This window comes from Cyanistes caeruleus, chromosome 1 (genome assembly GCF_971803275.1).
Source record: "Cyanistes caeruleus chromosome 1, bCyaCae1.hap1.1, whole genome shotgun sequence".
In the NCBI taxonomy this organism is placed as follows: domain Eukaryota; kingdom Metazoa; phylum Chordata; class Aves; order Passeriformes; family Paridae; genus Cyanistes; species Cyanistes caeruleus.
The window spans coordinates 29,030,566-29,055,878 of NC_141701.1; the positions used below are offsets into that span (position 1 = coordinate 29,030,566).

Consider the following 25,313-nt stretch of genomic DNA (forward strand, 5'->3'; position numbering starts at 1 on the left):
CATCTCCCAATTTCTAAAACAGAGGAGAGAACCAGATCTCTGGAAGATCTTTAAAAAAACCCATTTAAAAAATATGTAAATCCTCACTTGTGAATTCCTGATAAATGCAGAATAAATTCCCACAGTTCATAATTTCTCATTATTTATTTAATTTATACACCATTATAACTGTGAATGAGGCTTTACAAAACCACAGGGACACAGTCTTTGCCCTAAAGAGATTGTAGCTGAAATTAGACACAACATATGACCAATTATTTCAATAGACAAAGCTGGATTACACCAATGGTTCTTGTTGCATATTTTGTGTACATTCTAAGCTTGTAATAATACAGTTATTTGGAAAAGACCTGTGTGTGCCCCTGAATGTGGTGATTGGTAACAAAGCTCTAGAATAAAGCCATCATTAGTGTTTGCTGGTTTAAATGAGAAAACCTGAGACACTAATGCCTAATCGTTGCTTTCCTACAGGCAATTTAAATAAAGAGCTGGATTTAATGGAGGATGTATTCAGTATTCATTTCTAGCTGCTGTGGCCTCCAAGGATCTTCAGTCCATTTTTAGACCCATCTTGAAGATACTGTTTGCCTGGTGCATTTTTGCATGGTGAAGGTAGAGCCTCTTGGAGGCTCTTACAGGACACCACACTTTCTGCAGCCTAGTCTTGGACACACATTGAATAATAATATTTCTCTGAATTTTAAGTAAAGAGGTGTCTTATTCCATACATATAGAGCTCTTTTCTTACTATTTAGTTATAGGTATCATTTTAATGTTTTATTTCCAGGAGTAAGCCATAATTGTGCAGTACATCATAGTTTAAAAGAGGCTACCATCCTCATACAAATACTGCATCTATCAAATCCTCAGGCTTTATTTTGACATTTGAATATCTAGACCTTTAGCTTGACAGGACTTTAGCTAATGAACTAAGATTTGTCCACTGTTTCCAGAGCACTGCTAGCATAGAGCTCATCTCATCCCCTCTCTAGATGAGGAAGAATGTCAGTGGTGGGAGCAGTGTGGGCTGGGGGAAAGGAATGGGGCTGGAAACCTCCCCAGCTTCTCATCCCCTGCAGCAGGTGAGGGTTGGGGTTTTATTCCCCAGCAATTCACTCAGACAAAAAGAGGATTAGGGTACCTGCTTACCCGCCCCACAGGATTCTGGCGTGGCTAATTAGTCAATATTTGCACAGCTCCGAGAAAACGCTTTAAAGTGCCAATTATGAATTATAATTATCTTCTGAAGATGACTGGGAGTCCACGTTTGCATGTTGATTCAGGCCACGGGAGTGAATCTTTCAAATAACAGCTCTTATTTAAATGCCTTGCTGATTCCTTATCTCATGTTGCGTGCTGTTTTTTTAAGGATGATGAGAAACATTAGTTTACCCTCAGGAAAGACCAGGTCTGACTGTTTTTAATAATGAGTTATGTACTTAGTCACAGTAGGTAAATTTACAAACCAGGCAGGACACACTCTGAGATCGATTCTGTCTGTTCAGCAGATGGTTTTACACAAAACGTTCAGCAGGACAAGCCTGCTGAGACTTTAAAACAAATACTGCTAAGTAACATTGCCATAAGCCTCTTAATATGGTGGCAATGCCTGATTTACACTCTGCAGAGCTCCTACTTTATTTATATCTCATTTATTTACTGACGTGTAATAGATTTACTCTGGGAAGAGACTCGATCTCAGCAGATTAACTTTGAAGGCAACATTTTCAGTTGCAACTTACTTCCAGAAAATAGTAACTAGTCCTCAGCACTGACTGCAGGACACTTAGCTGTTTTATTAGTAACAGTACACCAGTATTAAAGGCAAAGCAAGAGTAGCCTACAACAGAAGTCCATGACTGGACTTCAAATTTTTGAGATTCCTGGAAACTTTCTGTTGCAGCAGAAATATTTTTATATTTTTCTTAACATCTCTGCATTTTCTTGTAGCTTTAGAAACATTGCTGGTCTCTTTAACTGGATAGTAAGAGGCTTAATTATTTGTTCTACTTTTATATGAGCTAATTGGAGAAGTGTTGCCTGTAATTTAGTTTTAATATTTGATTCTGTATATCTTTATGTTAATGTTGCATTAAATAAATGGAAATCTACAGTTGTACAAAACTCTACAGAGAGAACAAAATTCTGCCTCCAGTTACTATACAGAGCAATTGGGAACAAAATTGGGCCAGACTGCCTTCTATCTTTTTGCAGTAACATAAAATTTTAATGAGGAAAAATTACAGGAAAAAAGAATACATTGTTTAAAAATGTTCATAAAGGGAAAATAACTTTTTTTTTTTTTTTGCCTGAACAGAGGTCTTTAGATAGTTGTTCGCTAATTTTATGCTTACACATGTGTTCAGTAGCTGCATAGGGACGTTAAACACAGTGTTGATATGAGCCCACACATTGATGCTCCAGCAGAGGGGTCTTAAATATTCATATGATGACTAGATTTGTGTTGTTTTATTTGCTTCTTTTCTACCCAAAGTCCTAAGCACCATCAGATAATTAAACATTATAGGGTCTGTGATAGTGAACGTTTCTGAAAGTCTGGACATTAATTTTGTGTCCTGCCAGCTGGAAGGAATGTGATGCTCTGGCATTGTTTTACTTGGAGAGAAGTGTTTTTCTGATATTAGGCTAAATCATTTCATCCCTGAATAAATCCTTATGGCTTTCTGAAAAGGATTTAATGCTAAGAGCATTCAACTTTGTGTAGGAAATTATTTTAGAGGAAGATGTTTGTGCCTGTGTAATAGTAAAGCATGGCATTACTGGTGTGAGATTCAAGTGCAACTGAAACCTCCTAAATTTAGGCAAGTGTCTGCAAGGCACCTTCAGGCCCCATTATAGTCAGTGGCAATCAGAGCCCTCACCAGCTGCTCATGCAGAAGCAGCTGGTGCCATTTGAGGTGCCCTGATACATTTTTCATAATTTCTTAATAGCTGTTTGAGAAGCGTGAGAGTTGGTCCTGTGCCATGTCTGCTGACCTCATCCAGGTGCAGGTTTCATCTGCCTAAGGAGATGGCATTGAGTGGTGTTTGAAATGCCATAAACTGTGCCCTTTGGCCTCCATCTGCCCCTCCAGAAGGACACAAATCTCCTGCAGTTCATGCATCAAGTTGTTAATCTCTGTGGACATACCTGCATAAACCTCCAGGCATCCCGGATGCCTTTAGACAGCTCAGGTGATTCTAGCTGCCAGTGTTTAGGCAACTAAATGGCATCCCCCTGGGCTGGTTATCTGCATCCTTTGTGAGGCTTCATTGCTGGTACCCCTGGAAACACAGGAGGCTGAGACACCACTCACACATGCCATGCCTGGGCATCTCAGCACCTCACTGAGGTGACTGCCACACGCCCTGTCACAAGGGTGACACCTCACAGCCTGCAGAGCTGCCTGGGACTTTGTTGGGAGAAAAATAAAAAACTGTGGAAGGGCTGAGGAAGGAAGGAAGGAGAGGAAACTGTAGTTCTGCACGTGTTACTGCTGTGCTGTGCTCAGCTGGTGAGACACACTGTGGATTTGATCTGTGGTCTCCCTGTCATCCTGCCTTATCTGCGTAGCCACTAAACAGCCACTGGGCAATCAAGCCAAGTCAGAAAGCTGCACCAGAGGGATGTCAGTGGCCCTGAGGCTTGATCACTGGGCAACACCAGCCCAGTGGAATAAATTGTGTATCCTTGTGTATCTATTGACTGTCCTTCTGAGACAGCAGTAGGTACCCTGTGGTAACTGGCTTGTTTTCTCTATCTCTTTAGGCCAACATCATTTCCCAACATCATTTTGCCTTTTCCTTTACCTCGCTTCACCTGTGTTTGCCAGCAGTGCTGTCTTTGCCTATTAGCAGTTGGGTACCAGCTGCTCTGCTTTTTCTTCTTTTGGCAGTTTCTGTGCAGATTGTGGTGCCTTTTTTTTGCCCCAAACCTTTTTGGTGCATGTCAGCATTTTATCTGTTCACATGCACTAGGGAATGATAGGAGCCATGATCTATTTGGGTCAGTGCATGCCTGTAACAATTCTAAAAGGAGGGATTTTCTAAGAATAAATTCTCCAATGCCAATCTAGTTCTCATTCTTACCCACATAATATCTGTTAGCACCTTCTGCTATTTTTATACTTGTGAAACTGGGGTGGCGTGATGAGTCTTTCTGTTGTTTCTGCTTTCTTCCAGATGAACTAAGTCTTGCAGTTCTCCTGTTGGTTGAATAACTCATGAAATACATAGCAAAGCATGTACTTTAGCAGCTGCCCCGCACTAGCATTTGCAATCATATATTTCAAGTCAGCTGAAAATTCAAAAAGGACTCTCTAAAAGCATAGCATGGTTGTTTTTCTGAAAGTAGCACGTTATTAAACCTAAGTAAATGCAGAGCTAGGTGACCTTTGTATTTCAGGCAGTTTGCCAGGTGTTCATTGCAGTCAAGAAAAATTTTCAACAAAAGGAAAAATTAATTTACTGTCACTGCCGTCAAATCAACCTGTAAATGTTTCAGCTTTCAATAACTAATGGTCACTCTCTTGACTTATAAATGGTTTCTTTGAAAACTGTTTCCTTATGCAGAATCTGATTGCTTTGCAATAAAACTGTGTCCCGAAGTGATGAAAAAGGAAAAAAAAAAGCTTTATTCACAATATAGCATTATGTTATCCTTTAAAATGAACTATGTTCAGGAGGTACAAGAGGCCTGAGCATGGTACATTTCTCAAAGAATAAAACAGATGAAGTCTAGACTCCTTGGTTCAGGAAAATGGAATCTGAACAGGGTGTTATAACAGTAGTGTAATGGTAAATTGTAAAATATAAGTAGCTGTTGAAATTACTGGGTGGGAATGTGGGATGTGTATTGTAGCTGTATGTGTTCTTCAGCTGACTACTCATTATCACTTATGTTTGTGTCTGGTATAGTGCTAAAGGCTATTTAACACATTTTAGGTGAGCTCTTCTACTGCCTAATTCCTGTCATTCCATTCTCTCCCTGAGAGAATGTTTTCATATATTTCTCAACATCTGCTCTTTGTATATCTGACATGCCCTTTTTTCACTTGGGCATCCTGATACTAATAGGCCATAACCAAAGTAAACAATATATGTTGTTATCAGTACTGGCAATTTTATAAATGGTTTGTGTGGGTGTTTGATCGGTGCATAATTACAGAAAAAGAATTCAAAGGAGAAGAGATAAACCAAAAAGGCTGCTCAGGTTGGGGAATACTCAGTGAACAGCCAGGGTGGCTGTGCTCTCTGCTGAAAGCACCAAGCCTCAGGGTGGGTGCAGAGCTGATGGAAGCTCGTGGAGCTGTGGCAACACTGGTGTGGCCTTTGGAAGGGAGGAGGAGGCAGTTGTGGAAGGAAGAGCAAGGTTTGGTGGGCTGCAGAGGGCGGGTGAAGGTGCCAAGAGGAGGCAGGATATCAGAGGTGGAGGCTTCCTGGCCATGCGGGAGCAGAGGCAGGAGCTGCTTTTGTGGTGAGCGTGCCTGTGGATGTGGGCCCAGGCCTCCAGTGCCTGCTGTGGTCACATCTACACAGCTGCTGTGGGAATGACACAGGAATGCTTCCTGCTGATCAGCCCTACAAAGGTTTTGAGATTGCTACCTGCTCTTCCCTCATACATCACTGTGAAAGACTGTTCTTACCTGGTCTGTCTTGTCTGTCTCTCCTGTCCCTGGAGAGCAGTTATCCTGCATCCTGACAGGCTTTCAGCAAATCTCAGTCTTCGTCTTCTCTTTCAAAACCTTAACAAGACTGTGCTCTATGGGGAAGAGGTAATGATTTGGGTCAGCACAGCAGAGAAACCTGGAAGAAGCAAAGCCCAGCTGGTTATGGATTGCATGAAGTGATGTGATGCTCTGCTTATCCTGCCTACCAGCCATTGTTTCTGTCATCATGCTTTGGCAGCTCGTAACTCTAGGTAGCAGCAAAACTTTTTGCGGGAGGCATGATGTATTTATCTTTCTCTCTGCAGTGCTGCCCATGTTGTAGAGCTTCCTGTGAAAATAATGCTATTGATAACACAGGAAAGCACAGAGGCAGGGGGTCTTGAAGCATTAGTGATGCTTAAACTGCAGAAAAACCGATGCCAACAGGCAACAAAAAGAACACACTAGAGAAAGGGCTAAAAGGGGATTTTAGTCATTTGTTATTCAACAAATTTGAGTTTACAAGCTATAGGCCAAATTCTGTCTTCTGATTCTTGCTTTAATGCAAGAGGAGGTTTTTTTTTACTAGGGATTATGATTTATTCATGTTAAGGAAATGCTTTTTTTATGCCAAGTTCAGCCTACAAAGTGGTAGTTAGTAGATAACATTCAGACTGGAGATTTCCCTTGAAACAACATGAGAAAGTATTTATTTTCTGAAGTTCATTTCCCTTCACAGATAGTTTCCTACCATGTATATCCAACAGTCAGGAAAAAGAGCCCAATACTGTGACAGGTTGGATATGTAAATGCAATATTCATACATAGCTTTATGGAGGGTTTCTTTTCCACGGTGTGTGAACCAAACATCTCAATTAAATCGAGAAGGGAAAGACCTGGTTTTCATTAGCTGTGAAGACTTTCAGAATGACATTAGTTGCAGTTGATTAGATCTTATAATTGCATTTGCTGTGTGTCAGGATGAGGCAGTAAGGGGTTTGGGTGTGTTGAGGGGGGCGGTATCCAGCTCATAGATCACTCCTGCAGGGCTCATGATTAGTTTCTGCTGCCTCGGTCTGTTTGAATCAATCCCAGGGTTTTATATTTATGAAGGTGGATAAAATCCACCACGTGTTGCAGCGTTGGTGTGGGGGGCAGGACAGAGTTGGGTTTATTTTGCCTCCCTGCTGCTGCAGGTGCCCCGCAGGACACTGCCTGTGGCTCAGTGGCAGGTGAATCTGCAGGGTATTCTGGACTGTCAAAAGCAAATTATGTTTTCATTTACTCCAGCTCTGCTTCCAACTGAAAAGGCAGAATGATTATGCTGGTCTCAGGGAGAAGCTGCAATGAAACTGTGCCACAGCACAGTTTCATTGAGGCTGTGAAAAGGTGTGGTCTGCCCGGGCTGCTCCCACTGCCCAAAGGCTTAGTTGTCCACATTGTCTGGTCTGATGGGTCATCCGAGGAGGTCAGCTCAGAGGAGTGCATCTGAGGCCCCTCCCAGTGGGTCAGCACACATTAACCTCCCCTAGTTTTGTCCATGATTTATAGATAGCTCCTCTCCTAATTCTAGGTGTCTGAAAGTTCACTGGTCTGTCAGAGGAGATGAGGAATGACCATCACAGCTAACTTTGAAGCTACCCCTCTCTCCACAGGAAGAAATGAGTCTTTACTGATCATGCAGAGCATATAGGTAGCCAGTTTAGATTATTTTTACAAGATTGAAGTTAAAGTGGTACCTTCCCTCAAGGAACATATGGCTGTGTTTCCAACTCAGAGAAAACAAAGGTCACGGAGAGGTGGCACTGGGTGGGGACACCAGGTATCTGGATAAGTTGCAAGATCTCTTCAAAAACCACCAAATCCTTCTTTGTCTTAGATATTTTTTCATGCAAAGGAAGTTACTTAGGGATTCTCTCATGTGCTGTCTTGGTCTTATCTTGACAAAAAGTAAGCTCTTCAAGACAGGGACCATCTCCAGCAATGAAGAAGGCTCTGCATGTATGCACCAAATACTTAAGAAAAGCTGACATTCCTAATGAGATATAAATGCTAAAAAGTTAAAAATTATTTTATTGAATCAATCAAAGTGAAATGAAATTTGGGCTTGAAATAGCTCTACACATACACAGAACACATTGTAAGGTGAACAGTGTTTTCTTCAAATTGATCTGTCACCAAGTTCAATCACTGCTGCCTCTCTTGCTGTGGGATATCACACAGCTTAATTCTCACTAATTTCTTTTGTTTCAAGATTACTTAATGTTAAATATAACAGGCCCTTCTCATTAATTTGTATTCTACCTCCAAGGACCATCACTTAGCTTCCCTGGAACACTCCTGTCTTCCAGACATTTATATCCTTAGATTTTATGATAGCATTGACACTCAGTAATCCAGACTGTTTAGATTTAAAATTATTTTGATTATTTTTTTTTTAAATTGGGATGATCTTATTGTGCTTCATTTTGGGGGTGCATCTCACTCAAGGTACATTAAAAGGCTATAGCATCCTGACAACTGGATACAGGACATTTGTTTAATTTCTCATTTTAGGTAGAGTTGTTCTCACTATAAGTAATAAAACTTGAGCACTCTGAAAGTTTAGTATTAGTAGAAGTCATTTAGTCTTCTCCTGTGATGGGAACAGAGGTGAGATCTCCCAGGTGAGACTGTGTAGATAGCAGCTGAGTAAACCAGAAATGTAAGTTTAACTTTAAGAAATGTAAACATCCAGAATTGGAATCTCATTTTAAGTAGGAGGTTTGTTGTTGTTGTTTTAGGAAAATAAAAAAAGCAATATTTCATTGGAGACAATCAAAGCACTGTGTTTTGCTACTGCATATTTTGCAATCTTTTGTAGTTTCGTATGATTGTGGGGTCCTTTGGAAATTAGAAGTGGCCTCTGGAAAAGTACCATCTATTTGTTTTGTTTCATTTCATGGGCAGTTCTCAGTTTGAACAAGTACAATTGCCATGGATTTTAGGTCTTTCAGGTCAGATGACTGAGGCAAACTCTGTGTGTGCCTACTTCCCAGGCTAGGGGGAATTTCTCAGTTTCCATTATTATTACCTGAGTTCACAAAAGGGTTGCTCGAAATGTGGTTGCACTGCAAAAACTGAAAGGAGATTTGGCATGGTGGAAGTACATAAACAGCAAAGTGCAATTATAAACAGGCCTTGTTTAATATGAAAGAGCATCTAGTTCCAGGAAAAGCAAAGCTATCAGGAGTAGTTGTGTCAGAGCTGGAAAACACAAAGACAGCTTTCATTTCTATATGCTCTAAAGTATGCAGTAATCGTGGTCTAATTACCTCACTGCAGCCAGAAAGCAATATGGGATATTGTGGGGGTGTGGGAAAGAACATAATAATGCTACAATTAAGCTGTAATCTTTGGCATGGTCACTCAGCAGATAAAGCTTTTCTGCTGTCGCATTCTAGACAGTCATTCTTTGGCTGCTAAAGCCTGGGGAAAATATGTGGTGCTGTTCCTAGGAGCTGTTGCACAGAGGCTTCATTATGGGTTTCTTCCTCAGCAGCTGGCCAAGCCCAGCTAGTGCTGTCTGCATTTGAGAGCTGTGGCCTTAGCACTCCCCATCTCTCTGTTTGTGCTTGGGGAGGTTTGTAGTGCTGGTAGTGGAATGGGGGGAACCTTATTAGGCACCGTGGGATGTATTGGTGAGCTTTAAGTTTTTGGTTACAAACCTCTTTGCTCAGGGCCTGATGTATAATGGAAGCTGCGTTTGGCAGAGATTTGTGAGCGTATGGTTTATACACAGAAAGACTTGGAGAATGCAGGAAATAAATGGGATTTATTAAATAAATGTGACAGGTTAGGTGCATAATTATGCACGTGTATTAACCCCAGGATGCAGACTGTGTTTCACAGGGATGTGATCACATTCACATGCAATTATGCTCACCTTCCTTTGACAATCTAGTTTTACAGGCTGATATGAAACCTTGCTAGTGGCATCTCTTATTTTCTGAAATTCTCCAGTATTTTAAGAAAACTATTCCACGGTCTTGAAGCAAGCTCTTGAATTCACACACTTAATTGTTCATACAACTTTCCTGACTCTTTCCATTTTCCCAAACTTCTTTCTTTCTGAGGAGAGTTTTCCTGCACTGCAGGCTTGTGTGGACTTACTAGAATTCTAGTAGGAATAGAAAGGAAAGAGTGGCAGGAGAAGTCAGGTCAACTTTGAATACATTAACCTTGAGGTGATGTGGTCTGACAAGGCATGAATGAGTTGCTTGGAGTATGAATGCAGATTGTGACATAGATCAGCCTTTACTGCTGCAAGAGGCTTTTTAATTTTTATGCAATACCACAGATAAATGGGTTCAGAGAGACTTGGTTTCTCTCTAGAATATGTTATGGCTTAGAAGGGATTAAAAGTGACCAGTGGTTTGGGACTGTTTGGTTTTGTCTTAGACCTGTTTTTGCATTATAGAACACACATTTATCTTTTGATAAACCAACCATGATTTCTGAAGAAGTAGGTACAGGTATATTAGATCAGACCCTGATTATTTTGCTGCTTTACAAAGCAGAAACATGAACTGTTTTGAAGGCTTATGGCATGCACAGTCTCTGCAAGCCTTGTCTGACAGCCTGCAAGAGCAACTTGATCCACATCAGTAATTCCTCCTGTAATTCCTTCCAGCATCAGGCTTTCAGAACCAGGCCTTACTTTTGTGCACATCTGGTCTTCACTGCTTGGAACAAGATGTGTCTATCTCGAACTGTTTCATAAATGGGTGCTGCCAAGCCAAGCAGTTCAAAACACAACTGCACCAGAAGAGCTTTAACCTGTTGTAAGAAAGGATTTGTTCTGATTTCTGCATAGGAGCCCTAAAAGCAAAATGCACTAGGTGCTGCATGGGAAAGGTAATTTCAGTCTTGAAGTTTGTGTAGTTCAGTACTAGATCTACAGTTAGACAGCTAGAAGCCAAAAGAAGGCACTTGAGATGCAGAAACAGCAATTAGATCAACTACAAATATGTTTCACAACTTCTTTTAAGTGCCTATGTAGAAACTTCACAGTCCTGACTCCAGTAACACTGTGGTGTTAGGAGATGTTCCACCAGGCAGCACCTCAGCCCAAACAGCAATCCTTGTCTCCTACTGTCTGCAGAAGCATTTAATTGCAATTGCTCTTACTCACTCAATACCTTGTAAAGCAAGGATCATGTTTGTATATTCAGGCTGTTCCATAGTATCCATCTTTTTTAATGTGGCAATGCCCAAGAATTATTTGAAATGTCTCTTTTTGATAAAATTTTGTCATCTTTGTATTTTTTTTTTTTATTAGGTTCTCATGTACACTTATTCCTATTTTGGTATCTTAATGTAGTCTTTCTCACTTGCAGCAGAGGTGGTTGCATCAGGCAGCAAACAGGACTGGAACTGAAAGCGAAGGAGGAGTTGTAGTGGACAGAAAGCTGGACATGTCCTGTGGTGGAGAGGTATTAGGAGAGAGAAAACACCAGATCTCTAATACAGGGGCATTAAAGTCCAAAGGGTGCACTGTTATCAGATGCCCAGTCTGAAACACAAAATATGTGGTTTTACCAAGTTAGAACAGCCTGAAGCATAATTTTGGCTGCAGTCAAAAGGCTCTTTCCCAAAACCAATCCCATGCATCACTCAGAAGTTACCTCTGGTCAGGGAGCACTCCTGGAAGATAATACAACCACCATTCTGTGAAGAATAATAAAGTGTAAGATTGTGGGCTTGGGCTGTACAAGACAATTATCTCCAACATGTTTAATTTACTGCAGTTGACCCAACCTTAATGTTCAAAGCTCCCACCATTTTCTGCAGACAGGCTCCAAAGCAGGACTTGCAGTAGGAGATACCTATGAAAAGTTTGACTCAAGTATTTTGCCCACACAAGAACAAATGCAACCCTGATGATGTCATAAAATATGTGTGTAATACCTTATCAGGTTATGCTATCAGGAATCCACCAACTGTGGCAAGTTACAGAAAGGAGGGAGCTGCCTCCAGGTATTTCGTAGTTAAAGCCTGCTTAGGCCACAGAGTGGAAAAGGTCAGAAAACATATACAATTTAAAATCAAGAGGTTCAAAGGAAGGTTGTCTGGGTGAAGGAAGAGTGCTTTGATTTCATTTTAACACAGGTCAGCACAGTGCTACACTTAAGGGTTGTTTCAGGAGCACAAATGGCATTTTCCTGCCAGCGCCATGGTATTTGTATGCGGAGAACAGTCCTGACATGGAAATGGTTATGGATTGAGCAAAGTGCATCTGCCATGTCCTCCCCCTTCTCTAAATGAGGTGTGTAGTTTGGTGTGAGCTGCTGTGGGTACAGCAGCTGTGGATTGCCTGCCTTCAGATGTTTTCTTTAGGGTGGCTTTGAGGGTGTCACACACACTGAGAGTGTGCTCAGTCTTTGGGCCCTTGTCAATAAACTCTGCCTGCTGGTGCCTGAGCTGGGTGTGAAGCTGCAGAGGGAATTTTCTGGAGCGAGAGTAAGTCAGTCCTCAGGTCTCCTGTAGGACGCTATCTTCCTAGAGAAAGTATATTTTCAGGATTTGGAGGAACAGAAGATGAAAGGAGCTTATATTGAGAGGTGTTAGTCACACATGCAGGACAGTTTCTGCTGATGACTGTTTGTTGCAGCCCAGATTTCTGGTCTGGTTTTGTGTCTGAATGACAGCAGTTGCTGGTGGATGTCAACAACAGGACATTGGCTTTATACTTCCCAGCTCCTGTCTCAGTTTGTGGGTCTGCATGTCTTGCACTTCCCCATTTTCTGGTTTAATACAGCTCTCTGGGGGATTGCTACCAGAGTAATAAAAATCTCATATGAAATTCCCACCTTCTTTCCCACTCTCCCTGCCCTTTCCAGGCCTGTGCTGTGGGGTGGAGGAGATCTTCCAAACCATCTCATGGTCCTGATCTGTTTTGCCATTTAACAGTGGATAACTGAAATCCCTGGGAGCCAGAGGGGTGGCAGGGGGAGGCTGAGCAGTTCACAAGGGAGTCCTGCCACAAAGCTCGGGGGGGAGCACATGAAGCACCTGGGCAGTGCCCCCGTTAGCCGAACACAGCCTGACAGCCGCGGACAGGGAGCCGCAATCCCCACGGCCTCCGTGAATCTCTCCTGTCCTGTCGCGTTTGCCTTCTCACATTCAAAGTCGCCCAGTTGTCAGAACAATTTAGTCTCTTGCCTACGCTCCATCTATAATTCATTAAGAAACCCAGAGAGGTGAAGCTATTGACATTTCCCACTCTTTTCCCTCTGGAAGGCGTCCGTGGGCCGAGTGTTGTTTGCAGCAGGACATGAATGAAATTGCTCTAAATCCAGAAGCCAAGAGGAAGGCGGTGGGAGAGGGACACGCTGCCGTCTCCTGCTGGGACACCAAAGCATGGCATCTGCCTGTCACAAGCACATCCTTTACATCTACCACCATAAACTCAGGCAGGACTTTGCTCAGAAAATCCTGGCCCGATCCTGGACCTGAAGTGCACTGGATCTTTTGGATGCTAGTCTTCAAAGGTGTTCGGGTCTCACTACAAACTTTTGCAGCAGCTTCCCCAGGAGTTAAAAGTTATTCTTCATGTGCTCCCCAGAGTTGCAGCCTGTCTTTCTGCTTCACTCCAGATACAAGTGTTTTGGAACCAAAATTGCATTCTCCTCATCATCATGTCAGGCTGAACTGCCTCAGCTCTGCTTTATCCCTACAACAGCTGCAAGCAAAAATAACACATTATTCACCATAAAAGTGTGGGTTATGCAACAAAATATCTGTCATTCTGAAACCACAAATATAATTGGGCATTTAAGTGCAATTTTGAGGAATGGCTACAGGCATCCTTAATCATACAGATTTCAATAATGGCAAATATTGATGTCTAAAAAGCAAGAAGTTCCCACAAGAAGAAGAAATTTTATCCAATATACTGTAAAGATTAGTTTTCTGAACTAGTAGTGATTTTGAAATGTGATTGCAGACTATTGTTTAAATTTTGCCATAGATGAAATAACCAGGTTTATTACCCATGTGTTCCAGGCCTTTCCCTGTTATTCTCTTGAGAGTTCTGTGGAAAGGGTACAGTGGAAGAAATCTTCATCTTTAAAGGGTCATCACACAGGAAAATAATGTTTAAAACTCCAAACAGTTCCATTGACTGCTGTTCTGTCTCAGCAGTGTCCGTCTGCAAGGTTGATCTATTTGAGTCTGACAGACTTCCAAGGGTGGAGGTAGGACTGTTTTGAGCCTGACAGATGAAGGGCCCCATGTGAACTCCATCTGTAGCAGCAGAGTTTGCACCGAGCTCTGAAGCACCCTCGTAAGAGCCACAAATCCCAGTCCCAAACAGAGAGATTCACCAGAGGGCAGCACAATATCACTTTCTATTGTAAAAGTAGAAGTTAATAATTTCAGCTGTCAGAGAGCTCTTAGAAATTAGCTGCTTGTTGTTCCATCATTATGATTTCAAATAAGTTTCTCTTTAAAGCTAGCCTCTAGAGCATTTCCTAAATCCAAGGTATTAGGCATTGATGTTTTAATGTCCAGTCATTCACACAGTGGAAGCAGAGAGAGTTCAAGCAATTGTGTTCTCGATATATGCCTTTGCCAGGTTTCTCTTCAGGGCTGGTTGGGGCAGCTGATGGGTGCTGGTCCACCTTCAAACATTCCAGAAACTCTCCTGTGTTAAAGGCATCAGCCTGGGTGAATATTATTTCAGCCTCATTTTCTGGGAGGCATTAAACAGAATGAGTAAGCCCTCTGATGTCTTACTTTGATTGATGACTTCTGCAAGGTAAGGGCTCACAGAGGGTGAATCTAGAACCACAGAATCATGGAAAGGCCTGGGTTGGAAGGAACATTAAAGGTCACCCAGTTCCAACCCACTTGCCAGGGCAGGGACACTTTTCACTAGACAAGTTTTCTCAGAGCTCCATCCAAGCTGGTGTTGAACACTTTCAGGGATGGGGTGTCCACAAGTTCTCTGGGCAGCCTGTTCCAGTGCCTCACCACCCTCAATGAAAAAAAACTTCCTTCTGAGATCTAAGCTAAACCTACTCTCAGTTTAAAGCCACTCCCCCTTGTTCTGTCACTCTATGGCATTTTAAAAAGTCCCTCAACAGTTTTCTTTTAGGTCCCCTTTTGGTACTGGAAGGCTGAGATGTTTTTGTGTTACAGTTGTATTTACTTCTGGTTGTCACATGTGCTGAGTAGATTCTAGGTCCTTTAGCATTTAGGCTAAACTCCTGCTGTTCAAGGAGTTCAGAGGAATCACTGATCACATTTTGCCTGCTCAGCTTCCTTCATTCAGGGCTTCACCTGTTGTCAGTCTGTTCCTAGTTATTTCTCTGTTCTGCTGCACAGGTGTCTGCAGCAGTCACCTCCCCTGGTTCAAGTGCCACTGTGCTTTTCTGTCCTTTTCTGACCTCTTTCAGCATATATAGTCAAAGCATTTTGTGTTTTCCTGTAAATTACCTACATCTTTTGGCCTTGGTTCTTCCCTTTCCTATTTCGACTTCTGCCTGGTGGGATGCTTCACGTGTAGCATCAGTCTTGCACTTTCCTCCTGACATCACACGAAAGGTCTTCCTTGATGGACTGTTTCTGATCTCACTCCTTTTGAAGTTCAGTCTGAACTCCATCTGCTCCAGCTCATCCTGACACTTACTAGCTCTGTACTGATGCCTTCAAAGACCCAGCTTTTCCATGGGGCTGCTTCCCATGTATCTTTAGCTTCCCTTAGCTGAAATATTATCTTTATTTAAAGTCCTGGAACCTTAAGAATATATATTTAGAATTTTTAAAAAACGCTTTTCTTACAATATTAGCTTAAGTAATAATTATGTAGTCTTCTGAGAGTATAGTATTCAGAGTAGATACAAAATTACGAACTTAGTAGAAATAATTTCAATACCTTTAAAAACAGGTCTGTGTCTTCTCTAAAAGAAAATAAAAATGTGTTTCTGTTTTACGAAGACGATTTTAAATCCCTATTCTCTCTTTTTCTTTCTTTCTTTCTTGTTTATTTTTTTTCATTTGCATTCTTTTTATTTCTTGACATTTTTTTAAAAAAAGACAACAAAAATTATGAAAAAGTATTTTGTTCAGTTTCTTTGTTTTTATATTCCATTTTTATTTCATCATTTTTTTTCCAAGGAAAAAATAAGAAAATTAGGGGGTTTTGAAGGCAAAGTGATTGGAGAAAAGAAATAAGAAGATTTTTAAAGAAATTTTTTTTTAAGTTTTAGCAGGGCAGAAAATGTCTTTGAAAATTCACAAAAAAGAAAAGGAAAGTTTGAAAGGGAAGTACTTTGTATTCAGCCATATTAACAAGGGTTTGGAGCTAGTTAAGGCAGCCAGCACAGTGTGCTTTTTAGTATTTTCTAGATGAGGACAGTCCATCACCTTTACAGGAATCCATACCAATGCACAGTGCCCTTGCATGACATCAAGAGGTCCTTGTGGGCATTACACCAAGTTTTCTCCTGACTAAAACTGATTCAGTTTCCCTTAAAGGTCCTCCAATTTCACAGTCAGTGCTATATCACTCAGTGTAGAAATAACCCAACCTGGTCTTTGAAATAGGGATGAGGCAAAGCTGTATCATCTGCTATATACATAACTTTGTGATCTGCCACTGCTTTTAAATGTTTAATTTTTCAGGCTCTGCCAAGATAACCAGAGAGGCACACAGCTTGGTAGTTGTCACTGCTGAAGAGCAGTGGTTCTTGGGTGTCAGTGCTCAAGACTACCAGTCAGATGTATGTGCTCTGCCAAGGTGTGTGGCACGTGTTCTTCATGTGTATTTAGGGGTCTGGAGAAGTTACACAATGTCAGGCTTTCTTGTTTCTTGCTCAAACTAAAAATATCTAACTACACCTTGAAATCGGTCTTTTCAGGATCAGCAACTTCTTCCATCTTTTGTTTGTTTCTTTCCATTTCAATTTATATCCATGCTATTATTACCTAAAGAAAAAAGTATTTTTCAAAAGCTTTTATTCACTGTGGATAAATTAGTAAGGTTCTTCTTGGAAGGTGTTCAGAAGTCTGATCCTGCATGGTTGAAATGAATGAGTTCATTTTCTGCAGGAACAGAGATGTTACTTATAAGAGCTACACAGTCACATAACTTAGTTGTTATGTATAACTATCTTCTCTGATTCATCTGATTTCCTTTGATCTGAATGGCCTTTTTCTGGAAATAAATCGTCTTTTCTCATAAGATTTTAATAGCAAAATGGTGATATGTTTTTGTAAACAAGTATGATATTAGTACCTAATTGAATTTGTTTTCAAAAAGGATGCTTCTGCAAAGAAATAAATATATGTCCATACATATTTCCTATACCAAGAAAAAATTCTATGAAAATATATGCATTAAAGTAAGTCATTCGTGGCTTTAGACATTGTCAATCTTGTATTTGTGCTAGTTTTTCATTTGTTTTTGAGCCATTGTATTCTATTTCAGTTTTTATCAATCAAGTCAGGCTGAAAGCCTGTAAATAGCCTTTGCATTCCCTGTTCCCTAAATATGGAGAAATTGATACCTTCAGCAGTGAAGAATTAATAACATTTTTTTTAATTTTGTCATGTCAACAATGTATTGCATTAAATATATGTACAGAATTTTAGAATATATTGTATACCAAAACTCATATGTCACAAATAGGGTTTACCCAGGAGTCTTCCCCATGGGCTGCTGTGCTGTAGCAGAAGCTGTGGTTTTAAGTTCTTAAAAAAGCAGAGTTTACTTTGCTCTGTTTTTTTCTCAGACTCAGGTGGGGAGAAGCAAAAAAAGTTCAGTATTGTTACTCTCCAGACATACTACTAAGAAAATAAGCATGTCACACAGAAATAAGACTGGATCTTATCTGCTGTGAGAAAGGTTTTTGTGCTGTTCCCTTCAAAGACTTACCTTGCTTATTTGTCACTGCACTTTAAGCCTCGAATCACGTGCGGGCAGGAGAGACAGAGAGAAGGAGATGAACACTTGTTGTGCAGCTCTTTTTGGCTTGTTAACTTTGCAGAAGTCGTAGCGGGTTTTGAAAGCTCACTTTTCAATTAAATTTATAATATATAATCACAAAATAGATTACTCTGTCCCTCAAAATGGATTTATAAAGCTCTTCCTGAAAATAAAAGTACACAGATGCTGTACTACCTTTTATTCATGTTGAGATTGTAGATAGGTAACGGCTTGCATTAATATTTGACAAATCTATGTTACTGTCAGAAATGTAGCTGAAAATCTCTTTGGCTGGCTGGCTTGTACTTGAAACTGGTTTTCATAAGATCTGGATTTGAAAATCTCTCCTGCCAGACTTGTAGCTGTCAGATTCATTATCTTCAGAATTTCTCTTAACCTCTGATGGTATTTTTCCTTCTGCAGAAACAGAAGGTGCATGCAGCACAGATGTCAGTCTTCTACAAGGAGTAACTTCTTCAACCCCAAGTGATACCAGCTCCTGCTAGTACCATGGGGCTAGAGGGAGTTTTTTTAGGCAGTGGACAGATCCACGTGATCCTGTGGGGAAGTTTGGCAGCCATGACGACACTCTTGTTCCTCACCTTCCTCATCTTCCTTTGCTCCAGCTGCAATGGGTAAGGCTCCAGGGCTTAATGGCTCTTGATTCACTTTGGACATAGCTTCATGCAGAAATAGTTAGCAGGAAATACTGAGGACTGAGGTACAGAAATTAAATTAAGGTGCAGTTTTCAGAGCAAACTTCAGTTTGAACAGTTCTATTCATTCCAAAATCTAATTATATTTTTCTTTTGCTGTGAAGGAAGTACACAATTGTGCTTGTTTGGTGGTTTCCCCTAAGCAGAAGCCTGGAGCACAAATAGACACACACTGAGTTGTTAGCAGATCACACCCTTAAAACTGTTCTCTGAATCTGAGAACATTAGATGAGCTAAACAGGACAAAAAAAAATGATAGGTAAAGAGGAAAGGGAAGTGGTTATGTACTTCAGCTTTGCTGTGGCCATTCCTGAAGTATAGGGAATAAAGTATTGATCCTGCCTTTCAAGCAAAAATGAGTAAGGATCAAATAGTGGTACTAATTAATGCTTTATAGCTTATCCTTATTTTCTTCTCCATGAGAGGATTCAATTCCACCAATACAAGCACTTCTACAGACTTTGTTTATTCACATTTCAAGGCTCCTTCATGACATGTAAGCTGAGCCCTGCCCAGGGAAGCTGGACATGCAGTCTGTCCATGGTGCCTGTCCACAGGCCAGACCAGTCAGAGACCCTTTGCTGTGAGGAGTGGGACTGCTGTGGTCCATATTACTATAATCTGCAAGCACAGCTGAATCAGCCAAGTATATGGGGGAAAAAAATCCAGTACAGCAGCAAGGTCTGCAGTTTGGATGCATGTGCTTTCACCCCTTCAGCTTTGGGAACATTGAGGAAATTGTGCAGCCATAAAATGCACTGTATTGGCACAAGATGTGTCTGCAGTGGAAGGCCCTGTTTTTCAGCAGGATTTATCTAATGCTCACCATGCAAAAAACAGTTGTGGGCAAAAAGAGGTCTTGAAGTTGGTTGAAACCCTAAAGAGCCTAAGTTAGAACATGTAATTTCATGTGATTCAGGAGAAACACTTTTGTAAACTGTAAGTTGACACTTCAATATCTTCTTATTGTTACAGTTTCATGTGATATATGTGTAAAAAAATAGTAGATTTTTTTTGTATTTATTTTAAAGTAGAAAGTCTATTTTAAATATTCTTTACTCCGCAAAAATTGCATTTTGGTACTGTATATTGTCTTTAAGGCCTTTTCCAACCCAAATGATTCGATAATTCTGTGTTTTCTTTTGTAACACAACAATCCTTGAAACATCTCTGGAAGGATGGGTCAAACTACTGAGTATTCTTTGTAGTTACAAAGATACATTGCCTGAACTATTCTGGTGATGTTTTTTAATAAATTCTTGTGTTGCTAGTTTGGACACAGTATCTTTTGTTTCAGGACATTCTGTTGGGAAGTTTGTTTTTGCAGAAACTTTTGTTGTGCAGAATTTCTTCCTGGCTTACTCTTCAAAAACAGATGAGAACACAGAAAACTGAATAAAATTTGTTCTTTCTAAATTATCAGTCAGAAAAACTTCCAGAGAGGAAATTCAGCTTTTAGCTTTCTCTGCTCTGCATGCTCACTTGCTTATTTCCCAATCAGGTAGAATTTGAACAGTTGCTTATGTGGAAGTACAGTTCCCTGCAGACTTTAGAAGAAGCAAAAATTTCATATTGTCAATATTTTCTTGCCTTTTTACTTGACTTTTCATCTAGGGGAAGGAGTGACATTGTATTAAGCTCATACTTCGTTGCAGTATTTCTGAATAAGAGCTGTATTTCCCAAATGGTAAAAACTGGAAATGTGATCCATACTTTGACTTCTATGAAGGACCCAGGGAAGCAGGATTCCTTTAAAAATGTAGGCCCCTGCTGCTATGAAGTTTGTAGGCCTTTTTGAACTGCTCATGCTTCTTACCAAGTTGACTAGCATTTTTAGCTGAAGTTATCTGGATTTTGTTGGCCTTTTCTAATTCCTCATAGGATACACTCTTTTTACTGACACAGTTTGAGGGACTTCCTAAGTAGTCTGTCACCAGAATGCATATCTGAGAATTTCAGATACGATTAAATTGAAGAATAATATTTTTATTATCACAGAATCACAAAATGGGCTGGGTTGGAAGGGACTTTAAAGATCATCTAGTTCCCTGTCATGGGCAGGGACACATTTCACTACAGCAGGTTGCTTAGAGTCCTGTCCAGCCTGGCCTTGAACACCTTGAACACTTGTGGATGGGGCATCCACAAGTAGTTGCTTCTCAGAGCAATTTGTTCCAGTGTCTCACCACCCTCACAGTAAAGAATTTTTCCTAATATTTAATCTAAACCTGCTCCCTTTCGGTTTGAAGCCATTTCCCCATGTCCTGTCTCTACATAATTATTTACATTATATTGTAATTATCACCAGTCACTTCTCACTGTGATCTAACACTGAGTGAGAAGAAGGGTTTTGTGTATTTGTTGTACCTCTTCAGTTATGTTTATCACCATTCTGCCTCAACTGTGTTTTTACACAGAGGTCATACCAATTCCTGTAATAATTTTCAGTTATTCCATTTTCAATATTATTGTGAATCATAGTTCTGTTCCCTGCAGGAGTGTAAGTTCTATGAATGAACTTTGTATATCAGCATAATTTGTAGTAAAAATTCATTTGCCTTTTTCATTAAGGGAAAAGAAGGCCAAAAATCAGAATGGAGATCATGAAAACCTGATGAATGTGGTAAGTATTTATTTCTGGCAGCTTGTGTCTGTCTTGTGGTTGGTTTGTACCAGACTCCTTGCAAAATACAGCAGATTAAAAAAATAGCTCAGGAATTTCAAGATGGTTGAGCATGGGAAACTTTGAAAGTTGCAGAGCAGGAAGAGGAGGAAAACTTGTGTAGATCCTGATAATCTGCACTTTCTCGGTGCCCTTTCTGCCACCACTGTACTCCAGCCTTTCCTTCACTCCATTTGCAGCCCAAGGGCAGTGTACCCCTTGTCAGCTGCTGTCTTCTCATGAGTTAAAGCCACAGTAGTGTCTATTACCATAAAGCTTGAAAAGGACATCACTCTGGACATCTTTGCATTTATTTCTTCTTAACATCTGTAAACACAGGCACTTAAATCTTTGAATCTAATTGGCATGGTTTGGTTCTGCTGCCAATAATACCTGAGTGAGTTAGAGGTGAGTCAGAGCTCTGGAGATGAGAATGAAGTTTGTTGTGTGTATGTTCATGTGAACATTTATTTTGCTCCAATGGTCACTGATTTGTGTTGCAGCCTTCCGAGAAGGAGGTTTTCAGCCATTCCATCACAAGTTCAGCTACAGAGCCTCCCCCAAACAGTGAACAGAACGGAGCTCTCAGCAACGGTGAGGGTGAGTAGTGGCAGCCCCTGTGGGTGGGATGAGCCAGCAGCACCAACACAGTGCTCACAGCTCCCACCTTAGCTGCACCCTGGTGATCCCTCAGGTTTCAGGTTTCTAGCCATCAGCTTTCCAAACACATAGGCATGCCATTTGTCTGAACACTCTGCACACCTCTGCAGGTCTGACACCAGATCACACAGAACTTACAACCAAGTCTGAAAATGCCATGGAGTCATTTGCCTTTCTGGGAAGTCAGTGGAGATGATAATTTCATGGAGATTTGGGTGGTTTAGGCTGCATCTCCACTACTGGGTGTGCTCTGGCACAGCCAACACTGGAAGTGCTGAGGTCCTCTCCTGGGCTGCTGGGTCTGGGTCACCAGGCCATACCTGCAGATTGACCAGGTCATCAGGCAGAGATTGGGACCTTCCCTAATCTTGGTAAGCTATGGAACAGGGATGAAACCAGAAGATGAAGTTGCACCTTAGAGGTTCAAAAGTGCTCCAGGAGGCTGTGGAAATATTTCAGGTCCTCCTCCAGGGATTACAGCTTTGGATCACAGTCCTGTTCTCTGCTGTCACTTATATTTTTATATTTTATAAAACAGGCAACATAAATAGGCTTTGCTTTTCTGAACACTCAATATGATTCACCCTGAAGTATCACTGGAAAATATTTTATTCAGCTGCACCTAAAAATAAACTCACTCTCAGCTCAGAGCCACTGGGAACCAACTGTTGACTTCACACTAACACCAGCACCAGTGACTGCACTCCAGCTTACAGCTCTCTCCTCATCTCCTGCAACCAGAGGCTAAGCTACTCAGGCTTTACCCCCTAGAGACATGTACCCAAAGTAATTTTTAAACTTTGCTTTTGCAGCTAATTGCTGTTCCCATCCATTGGCTTGTTGTGTATGTAGGTGTGGTTCCCTGAGGGACTTGATGTGCAGAGCAAAGCTCTTCAGAATGGAAGTATTTCTCTCTGCCATGAGTCACCACATGTGCAGCTGTCAGAGCTGCTGCTAAAAGGTGTGCTGTCAACCAGCAGACAGTTTTCAGACTGTCTGATATTGTACTCAGCTTACACTCTGCATATCAGCCCTTCTGAATAACAGGAACCCCCATGCTTTAATTTCTTACTTATACTTTATGCACTTTTTATTAGTAGTTCTTTTTATTACTGTTTCTGCTAGCTTTTTGATCAGGGGCAGAGCTATGGAAGCAGAACCATCAAATGCTGTGTTTTTTTCCTTTACCCAATCTGCCAGCATTGTCTTGTCTATGCCAGCCCTTCAGCTACACCAACCCCTTCTGTGGTACCACCCATAACCACAGAAACACAGAAACTTGAGCTCTCATTGTTTTTGATTATCCCCTCCAGCCTGAATGGGGTGTGTGCTGAGTTCTGTAAGGATGCTCAGCACAGCATAGAAACCACTAGAATCAAGGACCAGAAAGGCAAAATGCCCATCTCCCATTCAGACAGTGATTACCATCTTACACCTCCACTTCTGTCCTGAGTTTTGCTGTCAGAGTATGGCTGCCTGCAGATGCTGTGTCTGTATGCCCTGAAAACAAGAGAAAGCAATGGCAGTGGCAACCACCAAATCAAGGGCATTGATTGCTTTGGCAACACTTCTGTCACACTGTCAACACACTGAAGGACACAGAAGAATGGGTTGTTTTTGTTGAGATAGTGCCTTAGGAACCGTACTAGGAAAAGTAAAGCTGTTCAGAAGTGATTTTTTTAAAGAAATAGTGTGAGGTAAAGTTACCTACCATGCTTGAAACATGTTTGTATACGCCCATGAATGCATGCAAATGTCACACGTGTGGTGCAAGATGAGAAGCCCCATACATTTCAGTCCTAATACTCCAGTGACAATGACATGTGGCCCACTTCTGGGACCTAAAACAACATGTTCTGCCTAACACTACCTTCTGAAGTCTAGTCTTCTCTCTTGTGCATATGGCCAGCTCGTTAGTAGGTTGTCAACCTACATTATGTGCTGCGAGACTAAGAGAAGTATGGCTCAGCCTTCAGTGAGGAGCTTCTGGTGAGCGTGCAGGGAAGGCTGAGCAAAGTGCAATTCCAACGAGAACTTGGCCAGCATGTTAAACAAGCTGAGGGGTGGTAGGGAGGAAGAAGGAAGGCTTTCCTTTTGATTCCAGAGAATGGGGAAATGCAAAGAGGAAAATCTAACAAGGACTTTTTTTAAGGCGCTTGGTTTGAGCCTCCCACCTGTTTCCCATCTGAGACTACTGAGCACTCTAATCATTCAGTGAAACTGAGTACAAGGCAGCTGAATATCCATGCAAAGCTAACCTTCCACCCCCTGTTCTGACAGTGAATGCTGTTGCCATATAATGTGACTCGGGGGTGTACAGACTATTTTAGATGTTGTTAGAAAGATATTTTACCAGTAGAGTGCAGAAATGTCTGTAACTGGAACCTTTTGATAAGCAAAAAGCATGTTAATTTCCAGGCATTAGTATCATTTATCCTTTCCAGATATCACAAAAACAAAGTGATGTAGAGAGTACCAAGTCACACTTTTTAGTTGTGCCTTTGTTTGTAATACTTCTCTGTAATTTTTTTTAGTTCTTTCTGAGGACAGCACAGCTGCCTGTATCCAGCCTTATGAAGAAGTACAGACATCTGATCTACTAGATCAACAGGATAGTCTTGGAAAGTCTATAAAATGTCACCAGAGCCGGGAACTACCCAGTATTCCCCCTAACAACCCCATGGAAACTATCATCTCATCTAGAAATGCAGAAAATGATCAAGGTCTTGGAATGGAAGGGCCTTATGAAGTCTTGAAAGACAGCTCCTCTCAGGAGAACATAGTTGAAGACTGCTTGTATGAAACTGTGAAGGAAATTAAAGATGTTGGAGCAGTAGTCAGCATGGAAGGGAACTGTAACAGCAAATCAAAGACTTCACTGACAGTTTCTGAAGGTCAGAATCAGATTCCTGAGTGCAGAATTGAGTCAGCAGAATATGCATCTGTTGACCGAAATAAGAAGAGTCGCCAAAGTGCGAATTCAGAAAGTCCCCTTGACAACATACCAGATGTAGAAGATGAGCTTCCCCCTCCAGTACCCATGAAACTTCTTGATGAAAATGAGAATGTGCAAGAAAAAGATGTGGAAGAAGAAGTGACAGAAGGAGCAAGTAAACCAGAAAAGGTAAATATTGCAAATATTTGTCCTCATCAAATAGCCAAATAATGATAGAGAACATATGGGTGGCAGAGGATTTTATTTCTCTGTAACAAAAAATAACAAGAAAAAAACCCTCTCAAGATGAAGCAACGCTGTAAATGGAAATATGATAATGTGTAGTATAGTCTTTGTATTAGAGGCATATGCTCATTCTATTGCCACTGGTATTTTTGATTGTTGCAGCTATGCACTGCATAAGGCTTTTCCCAAATATTATCCAGGAATTTCATAAGAGGCCTCTGCTTCTTTGTTTGATGGTTCTATACTTGAGGAAACTATTACAAAGCACATCCAGTATCTCTGTCAGCATCTATATCTTGTTCTGAAGCCCACTCTTCTTTTTTTCCTAATGAAACTGCAACTTACAAAAAGGAGATGGGGGCATCCTTGGGTGTCCTTACTTTAGATATGCCTCTTTTGTTGGGCCACCTAGCCTTAGCTGGGCAAGTGTTAGGCACTCACTCAAAGTGACTCACTTTGTCTTTTGCTGTAGGAG

The 25,313-nt window shown here is 41.0% G+C and overlaps 1 protein-coding gene across 4 annotated transcripts in view; it reads left to right on the forward strand.

The window, feature by feature from the left end:
* Positions 1-25,313, forward strand: part of PAG1 (phosphoprotein membrane anchor with glycosphingolipid microdomains 1) — a 104,661-nt gene that overhangs the window by 70,721 nt on the left and 8,627 nt on the right. For all 4 annotated transcript variants that reach the window (XM_086884028.1, XM_086884049.1, XM_086884058.1 and 1 more), the window contains 4 exons: positions 18,043-18,254; positions 20,907-20,958; positions 21,501-21,597; positions 24,192-24,781. In XM_086884028.1, the coding sequence (XP_086740154.1) occupies positions 18,130-18,254; positions 20,907-20,958; positions 21,501-21,597; positions 24,192-24,781 (864 nt within the window). In that variant the 5' untranslated portion in view covers positions 18,043-18,129. The remainder of the gene's footprint in view (positions 1-18,042; positions 18,255-20,906; positions 20,959-21,500; positions 21,598-24,191; positions 24,782-25,313) is intronic.